At 39.2% G+C, this 27,807-nt stretch overlaps 1 protein-coding gene and 1 long non-coding RNA gene across 8 annotated transcripts; both read right to left on the reverse strand.

Moving 5' to 3' along the window:
• Positions 1 to 1,071: 1,071 nt before the first annotated feature.
• LOC109412534 (akirin) lies at positions 1,072 to 27,564 on the reverse strand. Of its 7 annotated transcripts, none has more exons than XM_062852305.1 (5): positions 27,431 to 27,564; positions 21,077 to 21,427; positions 4,923 to 5,122; positions 1,626 to 1,782; positions 1,072 to 1,558 (listed from the first exon to the last, which is right to left on the reverse strand). In XM_062852305.1, the coding sequence occupies exons 2-5, from the start codon at positions 21,306 to 21,308 to the stop codon at positions 1,548 to 1,550; spliced, it is 600 nt and encodes a 199-aa protein (XP_062708289.1). In that variant the 5' UTR covers positions 21,309 to 21,427; positions 27,431 to 27,564; the 3' UTR covers positions 1,072 to 1,547. The 7 variants fall into 7 exon arrangements, with proteins under 7 accessions (XP_062708289.1, XP_029729160.2, XP_029729159.2 ...); XM_029873300.2 differs by having other exon boundaries at positions 27,372 to 27,558; XM_029873299.2 differs by lacking the exon at positions 27,431 to 27,564 and adding an exon at positions 27,049 to 27,314.
• Positions 12,534 to 13,392, reverse strand: LOC134288213 (uncharacterized). Its single transcript, XR_009997820.1, has 3 exons — positions 13,326 to 13,392; positions 12,730 to 13,172; positions 12,534 to 12,663 (listed from the first exon to the last, which is right to left on the reverse strand). It is a non-coding gene; the product is annotated as an uncharacterized LOC134288213 (long non-coding RNA).
• Positions 27,565 to 27,807: the final 243 nt, after the last annotated feature.

A 27,807-nucleotide genomic window follows, 5' to 3' on the forward strand; every position in this document is an offset into this window, starting at 1 on the left:
TCTTCTTACCGTTTATAGTATAAGCTTAATTTTTTGTGTTTTTCTCATTCAATTTTCTGCTCAATCTTGTTTGTTTGTATACTAATATATACTTACGAGTCCTTACGGTTATTTTAACTTGTTTTCCCATCTTGCATCGTCTTGTTCTATATCCTATCTTATGTGTAGAAACTTAACTTTACATGAACTTTGCTCCTGCTAAACTCATTTCGTCAATTAGTTTTTTTCTTCTGGTTTTAGTTGCTTGCAATCACTTGCTTTATTCCCATATTTATACTTCTGACTATATGTATATAAATATATATAGTTTCATATGTATAAATGTATATGTTGTGTGTTCTCTATGTATTATGCTTAATTATGTCGTCTATTTGATAGCCTATATGTATGCATTTGTTTTTGCTTCTCTGCTTATTAGTACATGTTATTGTTATTCCCTACTCAATGAGATAATTGTATTTTTTTATTCTCTTTTACCCTAGTTTCTTAATCTCCTGCTTAGGTTTTCTCTTGTCTTCCCTTGAGGCGCACACTAGAAGAACGCATCTCGAAATTGAATTCGATCAGCTCCCAACAGAAATGATTCGCGAATCAAACTTCAGTACGAGGAAGAAGGGCTTAATTTACATATTGATTAAACAACAAAATTGACTAAAAATAAAAATAAGATAAACAAAACTTGCAAAAAGAAAAGAAATTCGAAAACAGATATCAATAGCAAGAAGATGCAGAAGACACCAACAATGAAACAGAACACTTAAGGCAACTAAAAGAATTTACTAAAAAATATGAGAATATAAGAAGAGTCTTAAGCATCTTCTACAACACTACGAGAGCAACCATACAACTAGTAATAAAGAACAGAAAAAAAAGAGAAACCCGCTGATATCAAGGTTCAATCCTACTAACGACGAGACGAGAGCATACTCTAAGAACTAGGGCAAACTGCTCCTTTGCGCGGAAGAAGTATTTGCAGACTACACATACCTTGTAGAAGACAGTAACGGCACTATTACTGGGACTCGAAATCCGATTCAAGTACGTGGGAATTAATGACAATCAGTTTCGGCGTTCCATTAGATGACAAGAGCTATCTTTTATTTCTGACAATGAATCCACAAAATGAGTTTACAAAAAGAAAAATAATTCCAATTCAAATGGTACACATATCTGCCGTAATTCTATCGCGCTCCTGGCAAATGGCGCAGCAGCTTTTTTTTCTCAGTAATAAGAGTTAACAGTCTAAATGTGGCATCGGAAAGCATTTTCCTGTTGTTGGGGTTTTACAAGTTGCTTCTTTCTTCACCTCTTTCCCTATCTCTTAAAAATCGTATCAGCAGCAAAAGACAAGTAGTAATTAGAAGTTTAGTGCAAATAAATGAAGAGCTCAGTTTTAACGTGTTAGATCGATCAATTTAAATACATATATGGATACGTTTCTGTTTGTGTCGGTTTGTTGTTGTTGCTGTAGTTATGTTGGGTGGATGAACGCATCTCACGGTTTTTTGTTGTTGTGTAATCCTTTGCTTCATAAGTTAACTAGCAGATTAAGAGAGGTCTACAAAGAAAAATAGATTTTGGACTTATTCAAATCTCAAATAATTGATAATAGTAATGATACTCACAACTAGGTGCCGCTTCATAGCGTCTCTGTATTTGGTCGTATGTGAACTTGACAAATGCATCGTACTGTTCGGCTAGTTTGTTGGTCAGAACGGCATCGTACTGCTCCCGCAAGGCATCTTCCCGTTCTTTCAGCATACGCTCGCAAATCATTTGCACCTAGAAAAGATAGGTAAATGAGTACAAATTTCCAACCATCTCTGAGTAATTTTCTTTACAACTCGTACCATGGTATGAAATACCATAGGTCTCTCGCAGATGGGTCGAGCAAATGTCTCGGATGTACAACAATATTCCTTCCAAAGATAATTGTGGAAATGCAGAGATATACCCTGTCTATAATAGCAACTGAAACTCAACAAATCTTTTTCTTAATGACCGTGAGGACGGATACGTGTCATTATTGACCTTAAAATTTAATAATCTTCTATTTATAAAACGTGCATTAAACCTTTTTTACCCATGGTAGGCGACCATCAAAATTCGATAGGCGCCGTTTACAAAATACGTAACGCTCTAGAGGGGGAGGGAGTACGACCGAGCGTTCAGGCCCATACCAAATTCTTAGGATTTGCATACAAACAAAAGCATTACGGAGGAGGGGTACAAAAATGGCAGTTTTAGCATTACATATTGAGGAGAAACTTCAGAGAATACAAACATGGCTGCCACAATGGCCGACCTGGTCCCCTACTCGCGTTTTCAAGAGCACCGATCTTGAAAATTCGTAAACAAATGCTCTTGATTTGGAAAAGCTGCCCCTTTTTGCAAGTGAGCAAAGCCAGGAAAATCAAGTGCAGCTTGGTTCAACACTTCGTTCGTCAGATTTGTGCCTCCAAAGTTTGTATGGAAAATTGCAATGGGATTTTTTGATGCTTCACCTTAAATATATGCTGCCATTTACTTTACCATTTTTTTGCGGAGTCGCAAACATAAACATAAGCAATCGTCCAAAGAGGGTCTGTGTCATCTTCTATACAGGGTGTTAGGTTCATGAGTGCAAACTTTTTAAAGGGTGATAGAGGACCATGAATGGTGAAAAAAATTGTTCTACGCATATGGTCAAATCTCAACCGTTACGTAGTTATTGAACTCCCCATGTTTTTTACTCTTATTGCCTTAACTGGCTATAACTTTGAAATGGTCAAACTTATCGCAGTTTTTTTACTCTTATTCGAAAGATTGTTGAATTTTCTATCAAATGGCATCTTTGAATCGATGGGTTTAGTTAAATAACTAAGTTTTCTAGACCAAAATAGCTAAAAATAGTGTGTTTTTATTTGTTTATGTCAATTATCTTTGAAACATGCGTAATAAATTAAAATTCTTACTTTGGCAAAGTTGTGGCCCCTGTTCCACTGTACAATTCGTTCTTTGACGCCAAACTTCTAACTCTTTTCGTTTTCTTGCAATTTTGATTTAAATGTGCGGCACAGTGCGCAAAAAAGTACTTACCATGACGATTGCAAATTTATGATCTGAAATGCAACGTTTAAATCGAAATTGCAAGAAAACGATAAGAGATAGAAGTTTGATATCAAAGAACGAATTGTAGAGTGGAACAGGAGCCACATTTTTGCCAAAGAAAGAATTTTAAATTATTACGCATTTTTCAAAGATAATTGACAAAAACAATTTAAAACACACAAGTTTGAGGCTATTTGCCTAAGAAAACTTAGCTATTTAACTAAACCAATCGGTTCAAAAATGCCATTTGATAGAAAATTCAATAATCTTTCGAATAAGGGTAAAAAAGTGCGATAAGTTTGACCATTCTAAAGTTATAGCCAGATAAGGCAACAAGAGTCAAAAATATGGGGAGTTCAATAACTACGCAACGGTTGAGATTTGACCATATGCGTGGAACAATTTTTTTCACCATTTATGATCCTCTATCACCCTTCAAAAAGTTTGCACTCAGGAACCTAACACCCTGTATATATAAAAATGAGTTTGAAATCCCTTTGAGGCAACAAAACTCACAAACGGCTGAACCAGGGGGCCAGCAAAAGGCAAAATCACCGTAGCTCACAACAAAAGCACGTTCAAAATTGTTTGTGCTGAAAATTGATGCATTACACAATTTCTTACTGATTTATTTGCTATCTTCGCGTTGTCGTGTAATTTCGAACGATTGCACGCCAAAATTTGGGTAACCTTTTGCTAGTTTTACACGTTTTACTTAAGTAATGACTTATGGTAATGACTAATTCGCAAAAATCGTACACATCCCAGATCTGTCAGAGTGCCCAAAAGTGTCAATTTCCCAAACATGTCAAATTCATGTGGACTACGGCACATCTATTCGTGGTTGACGTCCGCGCTGCCCCGCTGGGCTGAACCGATTAGGATGGCTCTTGCAGGGTTGGCTTCGTATTCATGGTGGCTGTGTTTATAAGTAGTAAAAGTTGTAAAAATCATCTAAAACAGTCAGAAAATTGATAAAAACCTGATTTTTTTATGAATGGGGTACGTTCGATGTAGTACTAGATTTGTAGTAATGAGCTGAATTTTAGTATGGTGAGAAGGTCAGTTCTCTGTTTCTGCAATGAAATGATACAAAAAGCGTGGGTATTATGATTCCTTGCCTAATTTGATGCTGTTTGAGCAAAACTTTGGATAACTATGTTGTTTATGTTGCAAGAAATGGGAAAAACAACAACACTGTTGCCCAAAGTTTTGCTCAAACAGCATCAAATTAGGCAAGGAATCATAATACCCACGCTTTTTGTACCATTTCTCTGCAGAAACGGAGAATTGACCTTCTCACCATACTAAAATTCAGCTCATTACTACAAATCTAGTACTTCACCGATCTGCCCTATTGGGAAGAAAATCAACACGATCCCAATAAAACCAATCATAGAGTGCTGTGCTGCAATGAACCCAACAGTTGTCAAACCACTACAGCATGGCAAGACAAAGTTTGCCGGGACAGCTAGTTAGGTATAAAGGTATTTGGAATAAAGTTATTTGGCATAATTGACATAAAAAATAAGGGTGCATTATGCCAAATGTTTATTATACTAAATGACCGTTATGCTAACTGACCTTATGTCAAACGACCTTGTCCCGCTTCCGTCCAAAGCTATGGGAAAATTAGGTAAAACACGTTTCGTTGTACAATATCGCAAGTTCAAAAGCGGTGGATAAGGATTAGATTAATTATCTTCACGGGTCATGTTTAGATAGAATGACTATGAGTTGGACTGGAATGTAGTTTTTACCCTATACCTATTCGAAACAAATACTGTAATAACAGTTGGTTTATGATAAACCGCAACCCAACCCACACTTACCTGTTTGAATGTGAACAGGGCTTTTTCCGGATGTTTGACCATGCTTGGAGGGCTGTCTGGTCTGCGGGGACTGTCCGGGCCCATCTCGGACCCACTCGATTCCGAGTCCTGCATTCGCTCCATGTTGCCGGTGTTGAATGTGAGCTGCTTTCGGCGGTGTAGTCTTTTGATCTCCTCTGTGATGTTCTGTGCCATTTTTTCTGAAAAAAAAAATAGCAAAATGGGGAAAACTTTAGTCGTGAGCATTCGAAAAACAATATGCAGGATAAAGTGGGTCAAACATTTTCATTTCAATTTCATTTTCATTTTGCAGCATTTGGTGGGGCAATGAGAGCGCAAGTCAATCCAAAGCCGATGATAAGGAGGGGTAATGGCTGAATAGTCTTTGCTGACCACATAAACGCCATGAGATAGGAAACGGGTATTTTGGTGTGGGATTAGGGTGTTGGTACAGACTTGACAATATCAATGCTATTCAGGGGGCATCCATTTAGTACGTCACGCTCAAAATGGGAATTTTCAACCCCCCCCCCCTCCCCCCTTCGTACGGGTTTTTCCTATACTTAATTTATTGCTTGTCACACTTTTCAAAACCCCCCTCCCCCTCTAAGCGTGACGTACTTTATGGATGCCCCCTCAGATGCTAAATAATTTTAGGGCTCAATAGTGGACCGCATACCTTCCAACACCAAAAAACAATAATCCACCAAATGCCAAGCAAGTCATAGAAAGAAAAAGTGCCCGATTATCTATTTTGTCAATTACAGTATTGTTCCGATTTTATCACGCCCCTTTTGAAAAATGTTTTTAAATATTCTACAAAATCTACACGCATTTTAAATATTTTAAACGTTGCAAATCGTGTCTTCAACATTCACCTTAAAGATGAGGGGAAACACATGCTCTCAAATGTAGCAGCAAATGAATGAAAAATTAAGGACTGATGCGCGGAGGCCGTGATAAAATCGGAACATTACTGTATAACAAACGGAAACTTCTACCCTCTCCGACTCGCCAGTCACCCGGAAAAAATGTCCTTTCAGTTCTGGAAAATATATTATCCCCAATTAAGGACAGACTTGTTAGAATCCCAACATGGCCGCCACAATGGCCGACTTTGGCACCTACTCACGATTTCGAGGGCACAAATCTCGTCGTAAACAAAACCAACGCATCTGATCTTTTTATTTTAAGCTTATTACGAGTGAGCAAGAACAGAATAATGAAATGCACTGTTGTGTGAAACTTGCTTCTTGAGATTTGTGCGTTTGAAGTTCTGATGCACTGTTGAAGCGGGATTTCAAGACGTTTGTCCTTAAGCCTGTAATCGAATTGTCCGCGTGGTCTTGTAGTACCCCTACTAGGTAAGAATCAATCATTGCCATGCATAGTAAATGCTAGACTTAGACATGACCCCATGGATAGCATTTGCATAAGTAAAAGCTTTGCTGATGTGACTTTCCTATTAGGCAATTCTCTCATCTCATGTTCTGCCGTGAATCGCAAGTCAGTCCCATCTGCATTTTGGGCAAAATTGAGTTAATACCCGTTTTCGTCCTTTCTTCCGATGATCTTTCAGCCACGTAAATAAAAATATATAATTTGTTCAGTAAAATCGAAAAACAACATCAAGTCAGATTGTCCCATAATGAAAAGTAATCGCAAGTCAGTCCCATCACGAACTTTTGTACCTTCCAATACAAAATTGACCAATGTTTTTGTTATTTTTCAATTTTCTACAGTTACTTATTTACGTTTGAAATAATTGGAGAAGGTTTCACGATGATCGCAGAAGTTTTCAAGTCACGGCAATTTTTTGAAGTTTTTCATATTAATCGAATTTGAAAACTTCAGGGTCCATTTTCTCAATGCCTACTTTTTACATATGGGACTGACTTGCGATTCACGGCAGTGTTTGTCTTCAAAACCTTGTCAAGCTTAGAAAATTGAAGTTAATAAACAATACATTACAAGATTCGAATTCCCATAGAATGAGATCATTCATTCGCACTACAACACCATAGGAGACAATATCACATTAGCTAATTACAGTACAAATGCGAAAATCTCCTTTTTCCCCCCTATCCGCAACCCGGGGACGCGCCCTGTTGGATTTCGAAAGCCTCAGAGAATGTTACAAACCTTCAATGGCCTTCCCATACACTAACCCACATTGCCCATTCAGGGGTCTGACTGGGCCTATTACCCTCCCTCAGTTTGTAATATTCTCACCAACTTGGAATTATATTTTCCAGCCACATAAATGACTTCGACAAATGTTCGATATACTATGCAGCATCATGATCAGTATAACTATATCAGATGACTTGAAGATCTGGTTTTTACAGAATTGTTTGCCATTGAATATACATTCAGCTTTTCCAATCATTACTGCAAAGCACATCGGTTACATGCCTGAAATCAAAGCTGGAAGACATAATCCAAGTCCAGGGAGTGGGTCAAAAATTTTGAGTCAAAATATCATTTAGGTATTCTAAATTTAGTGGGCCCATCGCCTAATCTTTATGTCATATAGCTCTACCTTAATTTCAGCTCATTTTATAACATTCACATTCATTTAATGCTGTTTGCATTTGAAATTTTTATGATTTTTGTAATATACTATTTGCATTTTTTTATTCATAAGGGCTCTATATTTGCCTTGAACATGTGAAACATTAGGGGGATTCACTTAACAGCGTAAACTGTTTAAACTGATTGAACGTTGCGATCACCAAGGCAATCTTTGATTATTTCATTCGCAAAATCATGAAACATTTCAAATAGCAAAAAATAAGCAGAAAATCATGGCTAACGCAGCAAGTTAATTTGTTTAGTGAGTACCCCCATTATTCTTTTTTCCTCTGTTCGGGAAATAACCACTTCTTTGCAATCATTGATCTATTGTGGTACAGTCATACCTCGATATAACGTAACTGCAATTTTATTTTCGTTACGTTATATCGAAGTTACGTTATATCGAAGCAATTTTTTTTTTCACGAATTTCGTTTTAAATACATATTTTGAAACGAAAATTACCAAAAAAAATTATGTTAATCACCCTACAGTGATTTCCAGCCTTTCCTATATATTTATTTTTTTTTCATCGTAGAATTTTATATACTTTTTAAAAGTCTGATCTTACAACATACATAAGTCGAATACTTAGCATGTCTCTTTATATTTAACTATTTAAGCCAATGTCACATACATCAAGATTCTTTTCCTTTTTTGCATCTAGAACTGGTCAAACGTCAAGCGTTATCTATTGGTGTTATTATAAGTAAGAAATGTATGTGACGCAGGAAAAATTATAATCCGATGATGCCTCCAGAAATTCCTTTCGGGATTCCTCTGGAAATAATTCGGGAATTCAACCAGAAGTTCCTGTTTGAGTGCCTCATGAAACACCTCATGTGTTTCTAAGGATATTTATCCAAGGATCCTTCAACCTTCTATGATTCCTCCATAAATTCTTACTGAGTTTTATATCTGCTATGATATCTTTAGGAACGCCTGCTTTAATTGCTCCAGATTTTGATTTGATTCCTCCACGAATTTTCCCTGTGGTTTCTCAAGGAATTTCTGTAGGATTCTCCAAAGAAATTTGCTTTTCAAGATTTATTCTGTCCAAGATTTTTCCAAGGTTTAATTCTGTCGTTCCTCTTGAAATTCCTACTAGTATTTCTCCAGTCACTCCTGCAAGGATTCTCCAAAAAGTTCCCATATTTCAACTATTCCTGTTCGAAGAGTCCCAAGTAACACATTTGTCACAGAAGACTCACGGCGGTGCAGGTTTTGTTGCGCAGGAGTCACTGTGACTTACTTCTAACAAATGAATTCTTACTTGCTAGAAGTAAATCGCAGTGACTTCTGCGTCATGAAAACCTGCGTCGCTGTGACTCTTCTATGACAAGTGTGTTACTTGGGGTATTTGCCAAGATTCACCCAGGTATTCTTGCTGCAACTCATCCAGCACAATTTGACAGAGTTTCCAAAAGATTTCAGATTCCGCTAAAAAAACTTCTGTGATTTCTCCAGAAGTTTCTCCAGAGATTCCTAGGAAATTTCCTTCTGAGATACAGAAGTAATTCTTCAAAGATTCCTCCAGATATTCCTTATTTGATTTTTCCAGGAATTATTCCTGGAATGCATCCAGGATTTTTTATAAATTACTTAAGGATTCAACCTGAGCTTTTTTTCCGTGGATTCTCACTGTGACCCTTCTTGAAAATCCTACTAGGATTCCACCAGTGCACGAATTTCTCCGAAAGTTCCTGCTGAGATTTATACAGAAGTTCCTTATGTAATTAAAGACTGCCCTGAATGTTACCAGGAATAACTGTGTTTATTGCGTTAGAAATTCCTCCGAGGATAAAGCACGATTTATTTCCAGGCATTCCTCCAGGAGTTCCACCATTTATTCAGGAATGACTTTAGGAATTCCTTCAAGAGTTCTTCTGATGATTTCTTAACGAATTTCTCCAGTGATTTCTCAAGAAGTTCCTCCAGGGATTTATCAGAGAATTTCTCTAGTGATTTTCTGCAAAATTTACTCTAAGACAAAGCGGACCGTTACTGGCGTTCTTACACCCAGTATCACACGAAATCGAGATCACTTTCAATGCTGTCTACTGTCATCTCGTTTGGAGTTTAAAGGCTATGTTCCAGTAGAGATGTAATGCCAATAATGAGTAGAAGATGTAATATTTGTTCTGTGAAGAGTTATATAACTTTTGTTATCTACTGTGACACCGAGAACTCTTATAAAACTTTGAAAGCACGACGAACGAAAGTTGACTGTGTTGATGTTATAGCTCGCAAATTTGAGACGATGGCAGAATCGTACACCCGACTAAAGAATGAAGCCAAACAAATCAGATATTCAATATTGGGTTTCTCATCAATGTTTAGACTACTGTGATAATTTGATAATCCACTGAATTATCATTGTCTAGCGACGTTTCACTCTAATCAAACTTATTTTGTTTACCTGTTGTGTATCCGACTCCCTTGTCATGAAATCAACCGAACTTGTTTACGCTTGCCGCTGCGAAGTCGTGTGCGAAATTCGACTGTGATAATAATGAATTTGAGCCGAGTCTAAATGGGTGCAAATGTCGCAATAATGTGTCGAAGACAAAGTACATGATGGCAAAGAGTTGCAGGAATGACCGCGCCCGCCACGCCTAATTTCTATCGATGGTGATGAAATCGAACGGTTGAATAGGGTCCTAAAATTAAAGACGAAATCTCGCTTATATTGAATAATACGATCCAACATGGTATTCTAATCGGAATTGTACTTTACTCGAACTTGAAAAACAAAGGAATAATGAGAAAATTCGAAGTAAGTAAAATGGTAAATAGACATTTGAGGTCAACCTTGTGTGACTGAGCTCGACATTTTTCGCACTGGGATTTCAAAAATGTTCCTATCTGACATACACGGTGAAAAAAAGTCACTCAAAGTATGTGTTATAAGCTAGGGACGAGACAAAAGGCTAAAAAAATAAAAAATATATATTTCCAACTATGGTTAATAAAAACGTCAAAAAATGAGTAAATATGTACTCTTGAACCATATATTGTGGTTTAAAACAAGAATCCCGATAGGACTTTAGGAGCCTATTCGTATATGTACAGGGGATAGACAAAATGATCGGGACAGGCAAAATTTTCACTTTTCCAAAAATGATCAACTAGCTGTAACTTTTCGAAAAGTGCATCGAATATTCTCAAATTTTTACTGTAAGTTCACTAACTAGTTGTGTATCAGTGGTTCAAATTTGGGAAAGATCGGCCTATTTTCCACGGAGTTATAAAGATTCTTGAAAAACGTAAAATTATCCGACAGCCAACTTTGAGCTGCTACATCTCCGGATTCAATGAACAGATTGCAATGAAACTTTGACCATTCATGACTTATATAATAATCTCTGAAAAGCATTTAACTTAACTTGAAATTTTTAACAAGAGAAAAAGTTATGGCGATTTTATTTTTTCACGATTTTTTAGCAAATTTGTCTATTTTTAATATGTATTCCATTACTTTTTCAATTTATTGGCGGCTATGTTGTTACGTTCCTTCAAAACACATTTATATATAAGTCAACTAGAGGGAAATTAAATGAACTATAATTTGCATCTTGAATTTTGAAATGATGTTGAAGTTTTGGATAATTTGATGTTTCATTAGAACAATAATCTAATCGTTATAATTTTCTTCCGTGTTGAGAATGAGTTACGTCAACGGTTCTTCATAGCTCATTATACAAGTCATAAATAGTCAAAATTTCATTGCATTCGATTAATTGAATCCGGAGGTATAACAGCTCAAAGTTGGCTATCGAATAATTTTACCTTCTCCAAGAATCTTTATAACTTCGTGGAAAATGGCCCGATTTCCAAATTTGGATCACTGATACACAACTAGTTGATGAACTTACAGTAAAAATTTGAGAATATGATGCACTTTTGGAAACGTTACAGCTAGTTAACCATTTTTTGAAAAGTGAAAAATTTGCCTGTCCCGGTCATTTTGTCTATCTCCTGTACTTGGGCTCATTGGTGAACTCCGACAACACCACATAGATATTCAGAGACGCATTGTGGCAGGAAGTCGAGCTTACTTTGGACTCCGCAGAACTCTACGATCGGACAAAGTTCGCCGTGACACGAAGTTAACTATCTTCAAAATCAGCCCGGTAGACCTCTATGGGCACAAAGCATGGACGCTACGTGCAGAATACCAACGCATCCTTGATATTTTCGAACGGAAGGTGTTGCGTACTATCTACGGTGGAACTACGAAATGCATCAGCTGCTGAGAGAACCAACCATCGTCTGCACCGCGAAAATCGGGAGGCTACGGTGAGCGGGTCACGTCATCAGGATGTCGGATAGCAACCCGACTAAAATGGTTCTCGAGTCACCCGACCGGTACAAGGAGACGTGGTGCGCAGCGAGCTATGTGAGTCGATCTGTGGACCCTTCGCGGAAGAGTGCGAAACTCGAGACAATTATCCATGGACCGAGTAGACTGAAGACCAATGTGATTTAGATAAGGTGTGGAGGAAGTCCGCTTTTACTTGTGTTAGTGAGTCTGAAATGTGAACAAAATTTGAAGGAAGGGTGGTTTCATCAACCGATAGTCATGTCGTTTTCGTTTTTGCGACGGTGCTACACCGCTTCGTGCTACACTTTTCACTGGAAAAACGAACATTTTCGGTGCAGTAGCGTTGGTGTGCGTAAATAAAGACCAAAATATTGACAGTTTTGCAAACGCTGATTGGTGGACACGGTGCGCACCTGCTACACTCTCAAATTTTTGAGTGCTGCACTATCTTGAGCGGTGCAGAAAAAGTGCTACACCGGTGTAGCACGAAAATCATAAACGAACATTTTCGGTGCAAAAGTGCTGCACCGGTGTAGCACCACCGCAAAAACGAAAACGACATCACCAATGACTCTCCCAAAGAAAGTTTTCTTTTCACATCTACTTTTATTACTTTTAGACATTAAATGTACACATAAAAAAATACTAACATAAAGACGGCATATTAAGCCTAATTCATGAAATAAGTAACTTCGTTTTTCTCATTAATTTTGCACTTCTTATGCACTTGCACTCTTTGGTATCACCTTTGAACCCGAAACATAAGAAGCCAGCCATTTCAATATGAGTCAAAGTATGTTATTCAGGGGTCCCTTATTTGATCCTGCTTGAAATTTCTCAACCTAAAACAAATTACAATCCATTAAAATCAAATTATATGACTAATTAAATAAAAGATAATAAACTACCTGGAACATCACCATCCACTTCCGTGAAAAGTTTTCTTGCTTGTGGTGTTTGGATAACAACACCTTGGTTACCCCTAGAAACTACGGCAGAGCTGGTAATGCACGGCACGCTAAAAATCATTATCGCAAAAATGTGTTCGTTCGTTCCAAAACGACTCACCAAAATCAAAACTAAAATAAGTTCTTATAATTCAAAATAACCATAATTTTATCATTTAATTGATTTTGATTCAAATCTGTATTGTAGGGAAGGAGTAAACGAATGGTGAGAGACTTTCAACAGAATATTAATATGGTACAGATTTGTGTACCTATCTCAGTAACAGTTTTGGTGCAAAAATGGTTAGCGTGCAGGAAAATTCAACAACAAATTGTATGACGTCAGATGTTGTCAAACTAGAAGGGGAAATTAGGGGTTGCTATGTTACAATAAACACTGTGCACTAAAACCTTGGACAGACTGGTGGTGTACGTACCATGGTACAATTATCTTGAAATGAGTTTCATACTGATTATTGTCTCCAATCAAGATAGGCTTGGAATAATTTTCTTGACAACTTGTACCATGGTACGAATACCACCAGTCTGTCCCTGACTTAATACATGCAAAGCCTTGTGTAGTACGTGAAATGATCTCTTCACCTTACTTTTACCACATTGGACTGAAGACGACTCTCACGTACAGCAGAGGACACTCAGGCCTTAGTCTGATCGGTAAGTAAGTAAGCTGATTCATTCAGTAAACTCTGCTGATATCCAGCAGGGTTTTTTTTTTCTGAATTTCAGCAAATATTACTGAAAGTTCAATTTAAAGTTTTGCTGGACCTTTTACTTCGGCAAAATGCAGCAAAATTTTTTTGAAAACGTTTGAAGCGAATGTAGTTAAATTTTCATTCGCAGTTTGTATGAAAATGGCTTGCTTTTTTCGCTATATGTGCATTCTCTGTTGGAAGTACTTTACGTAATCTCTTGAAATCTTCAGAAATTCTCTATCTGGAAATAATCCAATAATGTGTCTGGAATTCTTCTGTGTTATCTTTTGCAATAAACATTGAAGTTTATATGGAATTTCTGGTTTCTTCTGGAATTCAGGCACTCTTCTACGGAAGGGATATCACCTCAGTTATTCCACCTTCTCTAACTCATGTAAGAGCTTTTTTATTCTAATAATTATCATACGATTCTTTCATTAACTTTCTATTGATTCCCAGGTGTTCTTCTGGGATCCCTTGAGGGGTTCTTTCTGAAATTTCTCCAAGCAATTTACTGAAATTACTCAAGGACAACTCATAGAATTTTAGCTTTCTTTAATATTTTTCAAGGATTTTCTTCTGGCGATCGTTCGGCTAAACTCTTGGAAATGCTTTTTCGGAAATCCCTATAAAATGAAGTCTGAAATTGTTCACAGAAGTTCTTCTTGAAATCATTCCAGGATTTTCTCCGAGAATTCTCCATGAGTTTCTTTTGAGATTCCCCCAGAAATTCGAACTCAGATTCATTTAGGAAGCACCCAGAAATGACGTACAATTTTTTGACGGTTTTTGACACACCCCATCTCCCCGTAGCCTATTTCCTATACCTAATACAAGGTGCGTAGCAAAATCAGACCACCACCTTGCAGTAAAATGAATAAGGTGGTGTTTACGATAATTATCGTAATATAACACATTTTGAGTTTGTTTTCTAACAGTACGATAGAATGTACAACACTATCCTTTTGGCTCGATTCACTTCATACATTTCTCAGAGTTCGAATAACTTTATTCTGCCAGCTGTCCAAAACCCCTAATCACCGAGAATGCTGATCCAAAAATCAATCACTCATTCCCAGTTGTGCATTTGGACGAGTCGGACGTGTGCTCCGTATCTCACCACGCGATAGACCTCGTATAAGTGGAGTTTTTTCCCCCGCAAGTGCGGAAGGTTTTTTATATCGTACGTTTTCCTGCTTGTGCGAAGTGTAGTGTCGCAAGGTGGTATCCTGCGCAACCCGGGAAGCGAGGTGCTTGCATCATCGTACATCAAAGAAGAAGCATCGCATCCAAGAAAGTCATCTTTATCGCCATCATCAGCCCCTCCGTCATCGAAGAGGACGGCGGCGACGGGTGCGAAGGCAGACGCGACGGACAGCTTTACCATCGACCTGCCTGTGATAAATATCTACCTGCTTCGGTCAGATAAGTATCACTCTTTCGATACACTCTTTTGTCCGCCCAATTTGTTTTGATCGCTTTTGTCTATTGTATCCCCAGTCCACATTCGACCACGTGCTTTTTTTTGACATCCATAACAGTAGTTCCCAAACTACTGTATACGGGTAAGGGTGTACAAACTGTAAATAACAGAACTTTTTTTTTTTTTTTTTGTTTTTTTTTATTAGTTTTTTTTTCTTTTTTTTTCAATACCGTTTTTTTTGCATCCTACAGGGTGCGCTAAAATAAACATAAGAATTGAATTCGTATATTATTAGTACAAGTTTTTTTTTTTTTTGCTTTATTTTTTTTTCTATATATTATTAACATTGTTTGGTTTACAAACCAAACAGTTGTCGTCCTAAGGAAGAAAGTGCACTGTAAATACTTTAAGGTTTTTTTCTTCCTCTTTTGCACTTTTGAGTTATTTTCCACAAATTTGTTTCCACATGGACGATTCGATTGGAGGCGAAACGCCTCCCAATGATATCATTGCTCGTACGCGGTTTTATCAGCCATCTTCGCCTGGACCTTGGGTTGTCTATTTCCGGCGCAAATGCAAACCATTGAATATGCTTTCGATTTCTCGAGAGCTGACGCGTAAGTATCCTGGGACCGTTATTCACCAAGTGAAAGCATCCAAGCTGCGTGTTACCGCACCTACCTACAAAGCAGCAAATGAAATTGCTCAACACGAAGCGTTTACTGTTGAATACGCGGTCTATGTGCCAGCACGAGAAGTGGAGGTGGAGGGGAAGATCCTCGACGAAATGCTGACATGTGAGGACATCAAGACCGGCTTTGGTCGATTCAAAAATAGGTCAATTCCTGATGTGGCTATCCTAGACTGTAAACGCTTATCTAAGGTTTCCATGGAAGGAAATAAAAAGGTGTACTCGCCTTCAGCGTTTTTTCGAGTGACTTTTCCAGGTTCCGTCCTCCCGGAATTTGTTGTAATTGATGGTGGTTTTTACCCAGTGCATCTTTTTAGGCCGAAGGTTTTTAATTGTACCAAATGCAAGCAGTTTGGTCACAGTGATAGCTTTTGCGACAACAAGCCCCGTTGTGGCAAATGCAACCAAGCTCATTTGGAGGACTCTTGCACACAGGAAGCGGAAAAATGTAGCTACTGTGGCGGAGATCCACACGACTTGCAAGTTTGCCCGGCTTACAAAAGACGCATTCGAAATGAGAGTCGCTCTATCATAAAGCGCTCCAAACAGACATATGCGGAGATGGTGAAATCTTTTAAAACACCAGATTCCGTGTCTGAATCAGCTGTCCCAGTTGAAAATCCCTATCAGGAGTTGTCTTCCGATGATCAGGACGATGGCGAAACTGATGAGGGTAGATCTCTTTCGGAGGTACACGCACCTGGAAAAAGGAAGTCATCATCTTCCCCGGGATTGCGCCGAAAGGTCTTTTTAAAGTCTTCCCTCAAAAGTTTGCCTAATGTTAAAGGAGACGGGGTAAACTTAAAAACTCCGAAGAATCAGGTTCCTTCAGCTTCAGATCCATGTTGTAGCAAGAACCTGTCACCCCCGTCTCCGCCTGTTAAATACACTTCAAAGAGAAATAATCGACAAGGTAGCAAGAAAAAAGCTACCAAAGTTCCTCGCAGTTCAAACAAGCCTCCTAGACCCAAGCGAGGACTGTTCACTTTTAGGGTTCTCGTGGATCGCTTATATGATGCCCTCAGCCTTCCAGAAACATTTAGAGGCATTATTGATATGTTTATACCTACAGTAGAAGAATATCTTCGGAATCTGACACAATCATGGCCCCTCCTTGCTGCGATCATATCTTTCGATGGATAATTCATCAAGTGAGGTACAAGATATGATCACTGTGCTACAGTGGAACTGTCATAGTCTAAAACCTAAATTAGACCTGTTTAAGTTTTTGATTCACAACTCTGATTGTGATATATTTGCCCTATGTGAAACATGGCTTTCTTCTGAAGATGAACTCAACTTCCACGATTTTAATATTATACGCCAGGATAGAGATGACCATTATGGGGGAGTTCTTTTGGGGATCAAAAAGACTTACTCATTTTATAGAATTCCAATCGCGACTCATCCTGGCGTAGAAATCGTCGCTTGCCAAATAAACGTAAAGGGTAAAGAACTTTGCGTAGCTTCCGTTTACATTCCTCCAAGAATTTCTATTAACCGCCGTCATCTTTGGAATGCGGTTTCTGCACTATCACATCCAGTTTTAATTCTGGGTGATATGAACGCGCATGGTACAGGGTGGGGCGAACCATATGACGATAATAGAGCGGCCGTTTTCTATGATTTGTGCGACGATTTCAATTTGAACATTTTAAATACAGGTGAAGTGACACGTATTGCATCTGACGGCAAAGAAAGTCGTCTCGACCTATCACTGGGGTCAAGTTCACTATCATTCGATTGCTTGTGGAAGGTAATCGAGGATCCTCATGGTAGTGATCACTTACCCATTATAACCACCATAAAGCATAATAGTGAAAGGTCAGACCATCCAATTCAGGTTCCTTTTGACCTCACAAGGAATATCGATTGGCAAAAGTATGCAGAAGCGGTATCTTTTGGCATCGAATCATTCAATCCCCTCCCACCTTTGGATGAGTATCGATTCCTGTCTGAACTGATATATAAGAGTGCATTAGAATCACAAAAACGACGTGTTCCAAGTGCAACCTTCAAAAGAAGACCAGCCACACTAGGCTGGGATGATGATTGCACCCAGTTGTATCTTAAAAAATCTGATGCTTTCAAAACCTTTCGTAGGCACGGTACCTCAGATCTTTATCAAGAGTACGCAAAGCTCGAAAGACAGCTGAGAAACCTGCTGAAAGCGAAGAAGCGTAGTTATTGGCGACACTTCATTGAGGGTCTCTCAAGAGAAACTTCAATGACAACGCTTTGGAGAGTGGCTCGCAACATGCGAAACCGCTCTTCTTCTAATGAGAGTGACGAATACTCCAACCGTTGGATATTCAGCTTCGCGAAAAAGGTCTGCCCAGACTCAGTCCCAGCACAACCGATTTCTTGGGAAACATCCCCAAGAGACGGTTCTCTGGACAGACCCTTCAGTATGCTGGAACTTTCTATGGCTCTTCTTTCATCAAACAATTCCGCTCCGGGACGCGATATGATCAAGTTCAATCTTCTAAAGAATCTCCCAGATATCGCGAAAAGACGATTACTGGACCTGTTCAACTCATTCATGGAGAACAACATCGTTCCGCATGAATGGAGACAGGTCAAAGTAATAGCTATTCAAAAGCCTGGTAAACCAGCGTCTGATCATAATTCATACCGCCCAATTGCTATGTTATCATGTTTAAGGAAATTGTTGGAAAAAATGATCCTATCACGACTCGATCATTGGGTCGAATCGAATAACTTGCTTTCAAATACACAGTTCGGGTTTCGCAAGGGCAAAGGAACAAACGATTGTCTAGCGTTGCTTTCAACAGATATTCAACTGGCCTTTGCGGAAAAGGAGCAACTGGCTTCAGTCTTCTTGGATATTAAGGGCGCCTTTGATTCAGTTTCCATAGGAATATTGTCAGAAAAACTGCACAATAGTGGACTTCCAGGAATTTTAAATAATTTCTTGTATAATTTGTTGTCAGAAAAACATATGAGTTTCAATCTCGGACAACTGACAACTTCCAGAATTAGTTACATGGGCCTACCCCAAGGCTCATGTTTAAGTCCCTTGCTTTATAATTTCTACGTGAAAGACATTGATAGTTGCTTGGAAGGACAATGCACGCTAAGACAACTTGCAGATGATGCTGTGGTTTCTCTAAAAGGCCCACATGCAGAAATGTTGCAAAGACCATTGCAAAATTCTCTAAATAATCTGTCAATCTGGGCAAGAGATTTAGGGATCGAGTTTGCTCCGCAAAAAACTCAATTGGTTGTGTTTTCTAGAAAGCGGAACCCAGCCCAACTGAAGCTCAATCTTTTGGGAATAGAAATCGACCAGTCTTTGACTTCGAAATACCTTGGGGTCTGGTTTGATTCAAAAGGCACTTGGGGTACCCAAATCAAGTATTTGGTGCAAAAATGTCAACAAAGGATCAATTTTCTACGCACAATTACCGGAACATGGTGGGGTGCTCACCCGGAAGACCTCATAAAACTTTACAAAACGACTATTCTCTCTGTTATTGAGTATGGCTCTTTCTGCTTCCACTCAGCAGCAAACTGCCACCTAATAAAGTTGGAACGAATTCAATACCGTTGTTTGCGTATTGCTCTCGGCTGTATGCACTCAACGCATAATGCGAGCCTTGAGGTCCTGGCAGGGGTGAAACCTCTCCAGAACCGATTCTGGGAGCTCTCGCTAAGGTTACTTATCAAGTGTGGAGTGAGCAACACACTTGTCATTGAAAACTTCGAAGAAATGCTCAGTCTGAACACTCAATCAAAATTCATGAGAATTTATCTGTTCTACATGTCATCTGACATAAGCCTACCAAGTTATAATCCTCCCCGTGTACACTTCACTAATGACAGTACCTCTGTTAAATACGATCTGTCCATGAAACAAGCTATTCATGGAATACCAGATCAACTTCGATGTATATCTATTCCTCGCATTTTTAACGAAAAGTACCAAAATGTCAATTCCTGTAAGAAATTCTTCACTGATGGGTCTCGCATAAATGGATCCACTGGTTTCGGTGTCTTCAATGAAAATTTCACCGCCTTCCGCAAACTTCAGGAACCTTGTTCGGTTTATGTTGCTGAGCTGGCAGCAATCAACTTCGCTTTGGGGATGATTTCCAACATGCCCGTAGACCATTTCTTCATCTTCTCGGATAGCCTTAGTTCTATTGAAGCACTCCGGTCGATGAAACCTGTAAAACATCCATCTTACTTTCTTACAAAAATAAGGGAGCAGATGGGTGCACTGGTCGAAAGATCATACAAGATTACCTTTGTATGGGTCCCCTCACATTGCTCAATTTATGGCAATGAGAAGGCGGACTCTCTCGCAAAGGTGGGCGCACAGGAAGGTGAGATCTATGATAGAAGAATTTCACATGATGAATTTTTCCATTTTGTTCGCCAGAGTTCTCTTCAAAGTTGGCAAAATGATTGGCGAGATGGCCAGCTGGGACGGTGGTTACATTCCATTATTCCTAATGTTTCTTTGCGAGTGTGGTGGTATGGTCTGGATGTAAGTCGCAATTTCATTCGCGTGATGTCAAGACTTATGTCCAACCATTACTCGCTAGACGCGCATTTACACAGGATTAACCTCGCGTTGAGCAATGTTTGTACTAAGTGCGGTTCCGGTTATGATGACATCGACCACGTAGTTTGGCAATGCCCGGATAATGACGCCTCCAGAGCGCTACTATTGGATACCCTTGAGGCCCGAGGTAGACAACCCTTTGTTCTTGTGAGAGATGTGTTGGGGACCCGCGATGTCACATATATGGGATGTATTTTCGACTTTCTTCGCTCTGCTGGTATAAAAGTTTAATTCGCTTGTGTTTTCTTCTCCAGTTTTTTTTCTCTGTTTTGTCCTCTTTGTGTTACCAAGCTACTCCTGGCCATCCGGAAGACCAAGTCCCACAACAAGTTGGTACCAACACCACAAGGCACCGAATTCGCTAGCAAGATGCGATTCACCCCCGGATGAGCAGCAGTGAAACCTTTGGCCCAATCCTTACCCTGTCCATCCCTCAAAATGTGACCTTCTAACCTCGAGCTGCCACGAGTACCCTGGCTTCCACCCATTACTAACAGATATCATTAAAAAGTTATTACTCTGTATAATGTATACTATTAAGTACAAAGAAAGATCCTCGGCTCCGTAAAGCGTTATACGCGATTGAGCCCCAAATAAATGAACTAGATAAAAAAAAAAAAAAATCAATCACTAAAAAGGAGACAGAAAAACTTGAAGTAGTACAATCGACGGTCCTTCAGTGGAACCACTCCGTCCCGTCGTCACTGCCTGTACCTACATATGGTGCCTGCGCAAACATAAATTAATTTCGCTGCCCGAATGCAGGAGGCAAGCAAAACCACATTCTGCCAACTGTATGTTGACGACGGCGCGGCGGGGTACCTAGCCAGCAGAACGAGGTTGGGCAGACACATTTAAAATGCATATAAAATGGGGAAACAGGAACTTACCTGGGGTCAATTTCGGGCAGACGGCTTCGGCGAATGGAGAAGGCTTCGGTTCCATCACACGCATTGCACTGTTTGATGAGGAGGCGGCGGCGGCGGCAGCGATAGCGGATGACGATGGACTGTTTGGGGCGTTACTGCTGGGGCTGCCAAAGGGATGACACCTCCGGCGCTTTGTCGGCCGCTGATTTAGACTTTCCCAGTCCAGCGACCGTTTCAACGTTGCACAGGCCATTATGTCTTTTTGCTGTAATTTTTGATTTCACGGGTTCTTTGCACTTTGATTGCGGACTTCCACTAGAACGCCACCTAATTTTCGATCAATAAACACCTAATTTTCTGCGGATAAACGACCTAAAACAAAATTTACAAACACTAATCGTTTTGGAAACTTGATTCACTGCTGGCACTGCAATCTCTTGAACACGAATGACTTTTCACTTTATGGTCGGGCTGAAGTTTGAACGTCAAAACAAAAACCAATCCGCGTGGATGTTTTTCGCTGCTAACTTCGATCCGATCCGTCAATCTGTGCTTGTGCTTTTATTCCTGTTCCTGCGCCTGCCTTTCCTTCCACATAGAAATGTTTTCTTCTTAGCACGCTTCTCTTATCACATCAGACCCACACGTCGACCCGGAGCTTTTCACTGCTTCTTCGTGTTCTGTTGTTGCTGCTGCTGCTGCTGTTGGTGGTGCATTGCAACCCGAAAAATTCAACGTTATTCTTACTGCTTCTTTTATTCACTCTTCCCCGCCGCAGCAGTGTTCTTCACTCAGCAATTCCGTCGTCGACGTCGTAGCAGCCGTCTCGACATTGCAATGTAAGGGTATGCGATATATGTATGTAATAACACTTTGGGATGATACCATCAATTCTTTTAGTTTTTTAGGCCTAAATATTCCTGTAGACTTTTTGATCAAAATTATATATAGGGGAACCAACATATTTTGGACACAGCAACGCGCTAATATTTTTTTGATGCTTACGGCAAAAACAAATGGAAGTGTCCAAAATACAGGGTGTTAGGTTCATGAGTGCAAACTTTTTAGAGGGTGGTAGAGGACCATAAATGGTAACAAAAATTGTTCTACGCATATGGTCAAATCTCAACCGTTACGTAGTTATTGAACTTCCCATGTTTTTGACTCCTATTGCCTTAACTGGCTATAGCTTGAAAATGGTCAAACTTATTGCAGTTTTTTGATCCTTATTCGAAAGATTATTGAATTTTCTATCAAATGGCATTTTTGAATCGATTGGTTTAGTTGAATAACTAAGTTTTCTAGAGCATAATAGCTAAAATAGTGTGTTTTAAATTGTTTTTGTCAATTATCTTTGAAACATGCGTAATAAACTAAATTTTTTTCACTAGCAAAGTTGTGGCCCCTGTTACACTCTACAATTCGTTCATTGACACCAAACTTCTAGCTCTTATCGTTTTCTTGCAATTTTGATTTAAATGTGCGGCACAATGCACAAAAAAGTGCTTACCATGACAGTTGCAAATTTATGATCTGTAATGCGATGTTTAAATCGAAATTGCAAGAAAACAATAAGAAATAGACGTTTGAAGTAAAGAACGAATTGTAGAGTGGAACAGGGACCACAACTTTGCCGAAGAAAGAATTTTAAATTAATTGACAAAAATAAATTAAAACACACTACTTTTGAGGTATTTGCTCTAGAAAACTTAGTTATTTAACTAAACCAATCTATTCAAAGATGTCATTTGATAGAAAATTCAATAATCTTTCGAATAAGAGTAAAAAAAACTGCGATAAGTTTGACCATAGCCAGTTTAAGGCAATAAGAGTCAAAAACATGGAAAGTTCAGTAACTACGTAACGGTTGAGATTTGACCATATGCGTAGAACAATTTTTTTCACTATTTATGGTCCTCTATCACCCTTTAAAAAGTTTGCACTCAGGAACCTAACACCCTGTATATTGGCGTAACGCTGTGTCCAAAATACGTTGATACACCTATATATACAGGTAATCTTCGATATAACGTACCCTCGATATAGCGAATTCGATATAACGTACCGTCAAGGCGCCATTCACCGTGGAGGCTCCATTCACCGTGTGCCTTCGAATATTTTTTCATTATTTCCATATTATGATTGAATGATATGACAATAGCCCTTCAATTTCATATCATTCAATCATAATATGGAAATAATGAAAAAATATTCGAAGGCACACGGTGAATGGAGCCCCCATGGTGAATGGCGCCTTGACGGTACAACATTGGAAATTTTTATTTTTCCCACGAATAACCCTTAGATAAACTACGAAATCACTCAAATCAATGTTTTGTTGCAGCATTTGCCTCGTTACCCAGAATTAGCGCAATTTGGGGAAAAATTTAGTGTACGTTATATCGAAGCAAAATGTACGTTATATCGAAGCACAAAAAACGAAATGACTTTTTCGTCAAAACTCAAGTTTTTCATTATTGGTTTTGTGAATTTCAACGAAACCATAATTTGGGATTAATTTCACGTCGAATACATCAATACTAGCATAAGAAATATTAAATTTTTCTCTGCTTCGATATAACGTACAAAGAGAAAACTTTTTTGTACGTTATATCGAAGAGTACCTGTAAATGGATTTCTGTCTGTCTGTCTGTCTATCTGACCCTTATGCATTCGGTAACTGCTGAACCGATCGGTGTAAAAATTTTTATGTGGTTATTTTTGGGGCCGGGGAAAGTTCTTAGCTTGGTGTGAGACCTCTCCGGTCTCTGGAACGGGGGGCTACCATACAGATGATTTTGTGGGGGACGTCCCTATACCAGGGTCGTGCAATTTCGAAAGGAAAACATGACGTACGACGACTGTAGCAAATCGTTTCCCATGCGAACGGACTGCTGTGATGCTTCATCTCTCACCCAGCAACACACTCGTTCGTTGCTGCTACAGAAACAAGTGTGTATGAAGCATGGGATGATACACTTGGATTTTCGTTTCATTTATGAGTCATTGAAATACTTCAACATGCTAAAAACACTATTTAAACCACATTTTTAAATAGTGGTGCACGCCAATAGAATGATAATTATGTTTTATGAAAGAGGATAACAAATTCGACCACTTAAATCCAATTAACCGACCCCCGTAACCATTGAGAGACTAGCGCGCACCAGTGAGACACTAATGCTCTGACGGGTGAAGCACAAGCAATGCGACCGGGTGGGAGACTACCGAGTGCTACGATGAGTGGAAAAGTTTTTTTTTAACGACCGAGTCATTAGAAAAATGTATGAAACACTTGAAGTGACTCATTCAAATGTTGCATGAAAGTGTATCATTGAAACGAAATTGTACGCCCCTGCCCTATACAGCTGCATGTTAAAAAAAACAATAGGTAGGCAGTACGACGTTTGTCGTGACAGCTAGTATCTAATTATAATAAATTAAGTGTTTATAGTAGGCTATCAACATCAACCGAAAAATGCGAGAAATAAGCACAAACAACATTTTGAAGTCCTTAAGACGCAATCAGTGAAGTACTAGATTTGTAGTAGGTATTTCAGGCCAAACATTTCAATAGGTCCTATCTGCACCTGAGAGGCTCTCTTTGTTTACTTTCTCTTTCAATTAATGCAATGTAATGGTACACTTTTCAATAATTTTTGTAGTACAAATCAAAAAACGCTTAAACATCGTTCAATGCAAGGAGACAATCACAATACAAATGAACAGCGGAGATATTAACGAAAGAGAGGGAAACCAAAGAGAGCCTCTCTTCTGCAGATAGGACCTTTAGATATGTTTGGCCTTTTTTCTCGCGTTACATTTGAAAAGAACCTATCCCTAGAACGTAAACATTGAGAAAAATCGATGCAAACATTTTCCATCACATTTCCTTTTCGTATTTCACAGTTTTCGGATTTTTCAACATGCGTTTCGTTTTAATGACACAAGAATAGATGTATCTATGCTTCAATAATCAAGTTTGCATTAACAATTATTAAAAAAGTATGAAAAATTATAGATAAACATGTTAAACTGATTTGAAAAGTTTCACCCGGTGTAAGCCTTATTGTGAGTCTTTCTAAAATTTTCTTAGCGTGGGTTGGTCCCCCGTGTGAGTCCGTTGTTGACATCGTATCAAGGCTTGGCCGTTTTTGAGAGAGAAATTTCTCTCTCTCGGCGCTCGGGCCGAGAGCCGTTCGTAAAATGTTCGGTTGTTGGCCCTTTAAACGAGAGGACCAACAAATGAAAACAAAATTTTACCGTTACTGGCCCATTTGGACCTAGGGCTTATGAATGATTGAGGAAAAAAGCAATGATCGGCCGTTTTGAAGGTCATGGGGTTTATTCTGATAAGATTAACCCTTTGGAGATGAACCAGCCTCGGGCTGAAAATCTCCCTAATAAAGCTAATAATAATAATAAGATTAACCCTTATGCGGGTGATGTTTGCACAGTATGTTACTGTTGGGGGATACTATGGAAATGTATCAAAATCGAATTGTTTACATTTTAGAGATAGGCCCTTTTCAAATGTAACGCGAGATTTAATGAGCTGATTATTGTATGATGAGAAGGTAAATTCTCCGTTTCTGCAAGTAAATGGTGCAAAAAGCGTAGGTTATTATTTATGATACGTTGCCTTATTTCATGTTTTTTGTGCAAAACTTTGGGCAACTGTGTTTTTGTATTGCTGTTTTATATTATATTATTTTTATTGTACATATTTTGGGCACTTGCCACTATAACTAAGTGAATTTCAAACCGATTGATTTGAATTTTTGTACAGAGTTAGATACTGTACGTGCCTAACTCTATACAAAATTTCAAATCAATTGGTATGAAATTGACTTGATAGCGGCAAGTGCCCAAAATAGGTACACATGCCCAAATAGTACAAGACCCTATCATATTTTTCTATTAGAATTTTTCATATTTTTCAATATTTTTTGAAGTTGAAGAACTACAACTTTCCTTGAATCAGCGATAAGAATAAATCCAAAATAATTCAAATTAGCTAAAATTGAGGAAAAATAAAAGGGCATAACTGAAATTGCCGCCAATAAAAGAGCCAAACTGCTAGGGCCTGACTGATTTTTAGATTGTAAAAGGGCCTATCTACAGTTCATGTTAAAACTCCATTATTCATGGGATTTTCGCTATAGTATCATGCAAATAATGCACAGAACCTTAAAGCAGACTTCCATGCGTGTGAGTGGATGGAATAACACATCTAGAAGTCTTCGTTTTTTAATAGGATCAACCAATCTGAAGGGTAAATTTCTAGTGAGTCCTATACTGCCCCCACTTGCATATCAGTCCCATATGAATAGGAAACCCAGCAAAGATGGGACTGTTATGCGAGTGGGGGCAGTATAGTGCATTTTAGGAGCCAAACCAATATCATCATCAACATTGTTGTCACTTCGTAAAATAGCTCATGGTACAATCGGGCGTAGAACGGCAGTATTCTAGTTTTTGGCATTGTACCCCCCTATGTTGTCGAAAGACGTCATCCAACGTCAAAAAAACGCGTATCGCATACCCTTACGCAATGGCCTCCGCCACCGTCGTCTTGTAGCACTCCTTTTGCAGTCAACGATGATCATACTGCTAAACCAAGTCGCCACATTTTTTCCCCTATCAAAACGGAAATTATTCACTCTTCAGCACTTTCCCGTCACTTTCCGCAGACTCTTCTGCCCACAAAATGCGACCGAAAATCCTTTTATTCCACAGCACACTCTGAAACGCAGCAGACGGAAAAGGCACACAAACGCAATATTTTCCTTCTTTCCGAAGGTGGCGGAGCGCAGGCGACGACTGTTGGAAATGCACCACACAACCAACAACAACAGCAAGAGCAGCAGCAAGAAGAAAGACAGCAAGAGCAAGATTCGAAGAAACGATTTCACGGAGTTGAGGCCAATTTCACTGGCTTGTCACTGGGCCAGCAGGAAATTTTCCACCATTTATCCACTGCCAACAATCACCTTAAAACAATGAATGCACTTTGAACAGGAACTCGCGATTGAATTTGCCCGAAACTCGATTCGATTCCGCGTACTACGCGTTCACTTTTGGGACTCGCTATGGCGATGCGAGACACGAGAAAAATATGGCTGCAAAAGAGGCAGGTCTTCTGCAGTGCTAGTGCTTGCTGCTGGCCGTTCGTTCGCGTTCCGTTTCGACCGTCCGTTCACAGCGAGGAGGTTCAGCCAAATAACACACAAACACACCAAAAGCAGCAGCGCACTACTAGCGGGGCGACCGGGGCGACCAGCAGCAACGGCCAGGCGACGAGAACGAATCGAACCTCACACACGACGGCGATGATGACTGTCCTGCAGCTGCTTCTCGGATCCTGATGGCTACCTTCCGGCAAAATTTATCCACTTGGATTGTTACAATGGAACCAAGCGCACAAAACACTCCGCGCGGAACGACCCGTTCGAGTGAAGCACGATTTTGGAAATGCGAGATTATTCGCCAAGAAAATGGGAAAACTGCTCTGTGTCTCTGGTGCTACTAAACTAGACTGGTGTGAGTGCCAAGTGAAGTGCAACAACGAAATACGGGCGAAAATGCAAGTGCATCACGGTGACAGTTTGATTTTGGTAGCACACGTCATGTTCACGCTAACGCCGCTCACACTGCGAACCCAGCTCTACTCTTTAAGGAGTAAAAAATACCCTCTTTCGACACATATATGAAACTGTCAAAAAAGAGGGTACTTCAAAATTTTCAATAAA

This window comes from Aedes albopictus, chromosome 2 (genome assembly GCF_035046485.1).
Source record: "Aedes albopictus strain Foshan chromosome 2, AalbF5, whole genome shotgun sequence".
NCBI classification, from domain to species: Eukaryota; Metazoa; Arthropoda; class Insecta; order Diptera; family Culicidae; genus Aedes; species Aedes albopictus.

What these genes read in the sequence shown, in the direction of transcription:
- LOC109412534 (XM_062852305.1), bottom strand. Translation starts at nt 21,308, where the DNA reads ATGGCCTGTGCAACGTTGAAACGGTCGCTGGACTGGGAAAGTCTAAAT. An exon ending in CTGCCCGAAATTGACCCCAG is followed by an intron (nt 5,123 to 21,076) that starts GTAAGTTCCTGT and finishes TTTTTTTTTCAG; the next exon opens with AAAAAATGGCACAGAACATC. An exon ending in CCCTGTTCACATTCAAACAG is followed by an intron (nt 1,783 to 4,922) that starts GTAAGTGTGGGT and finishes TATCTTTTCTAG; the next exon opens with GTGCAAATGATTTGCGAGCG.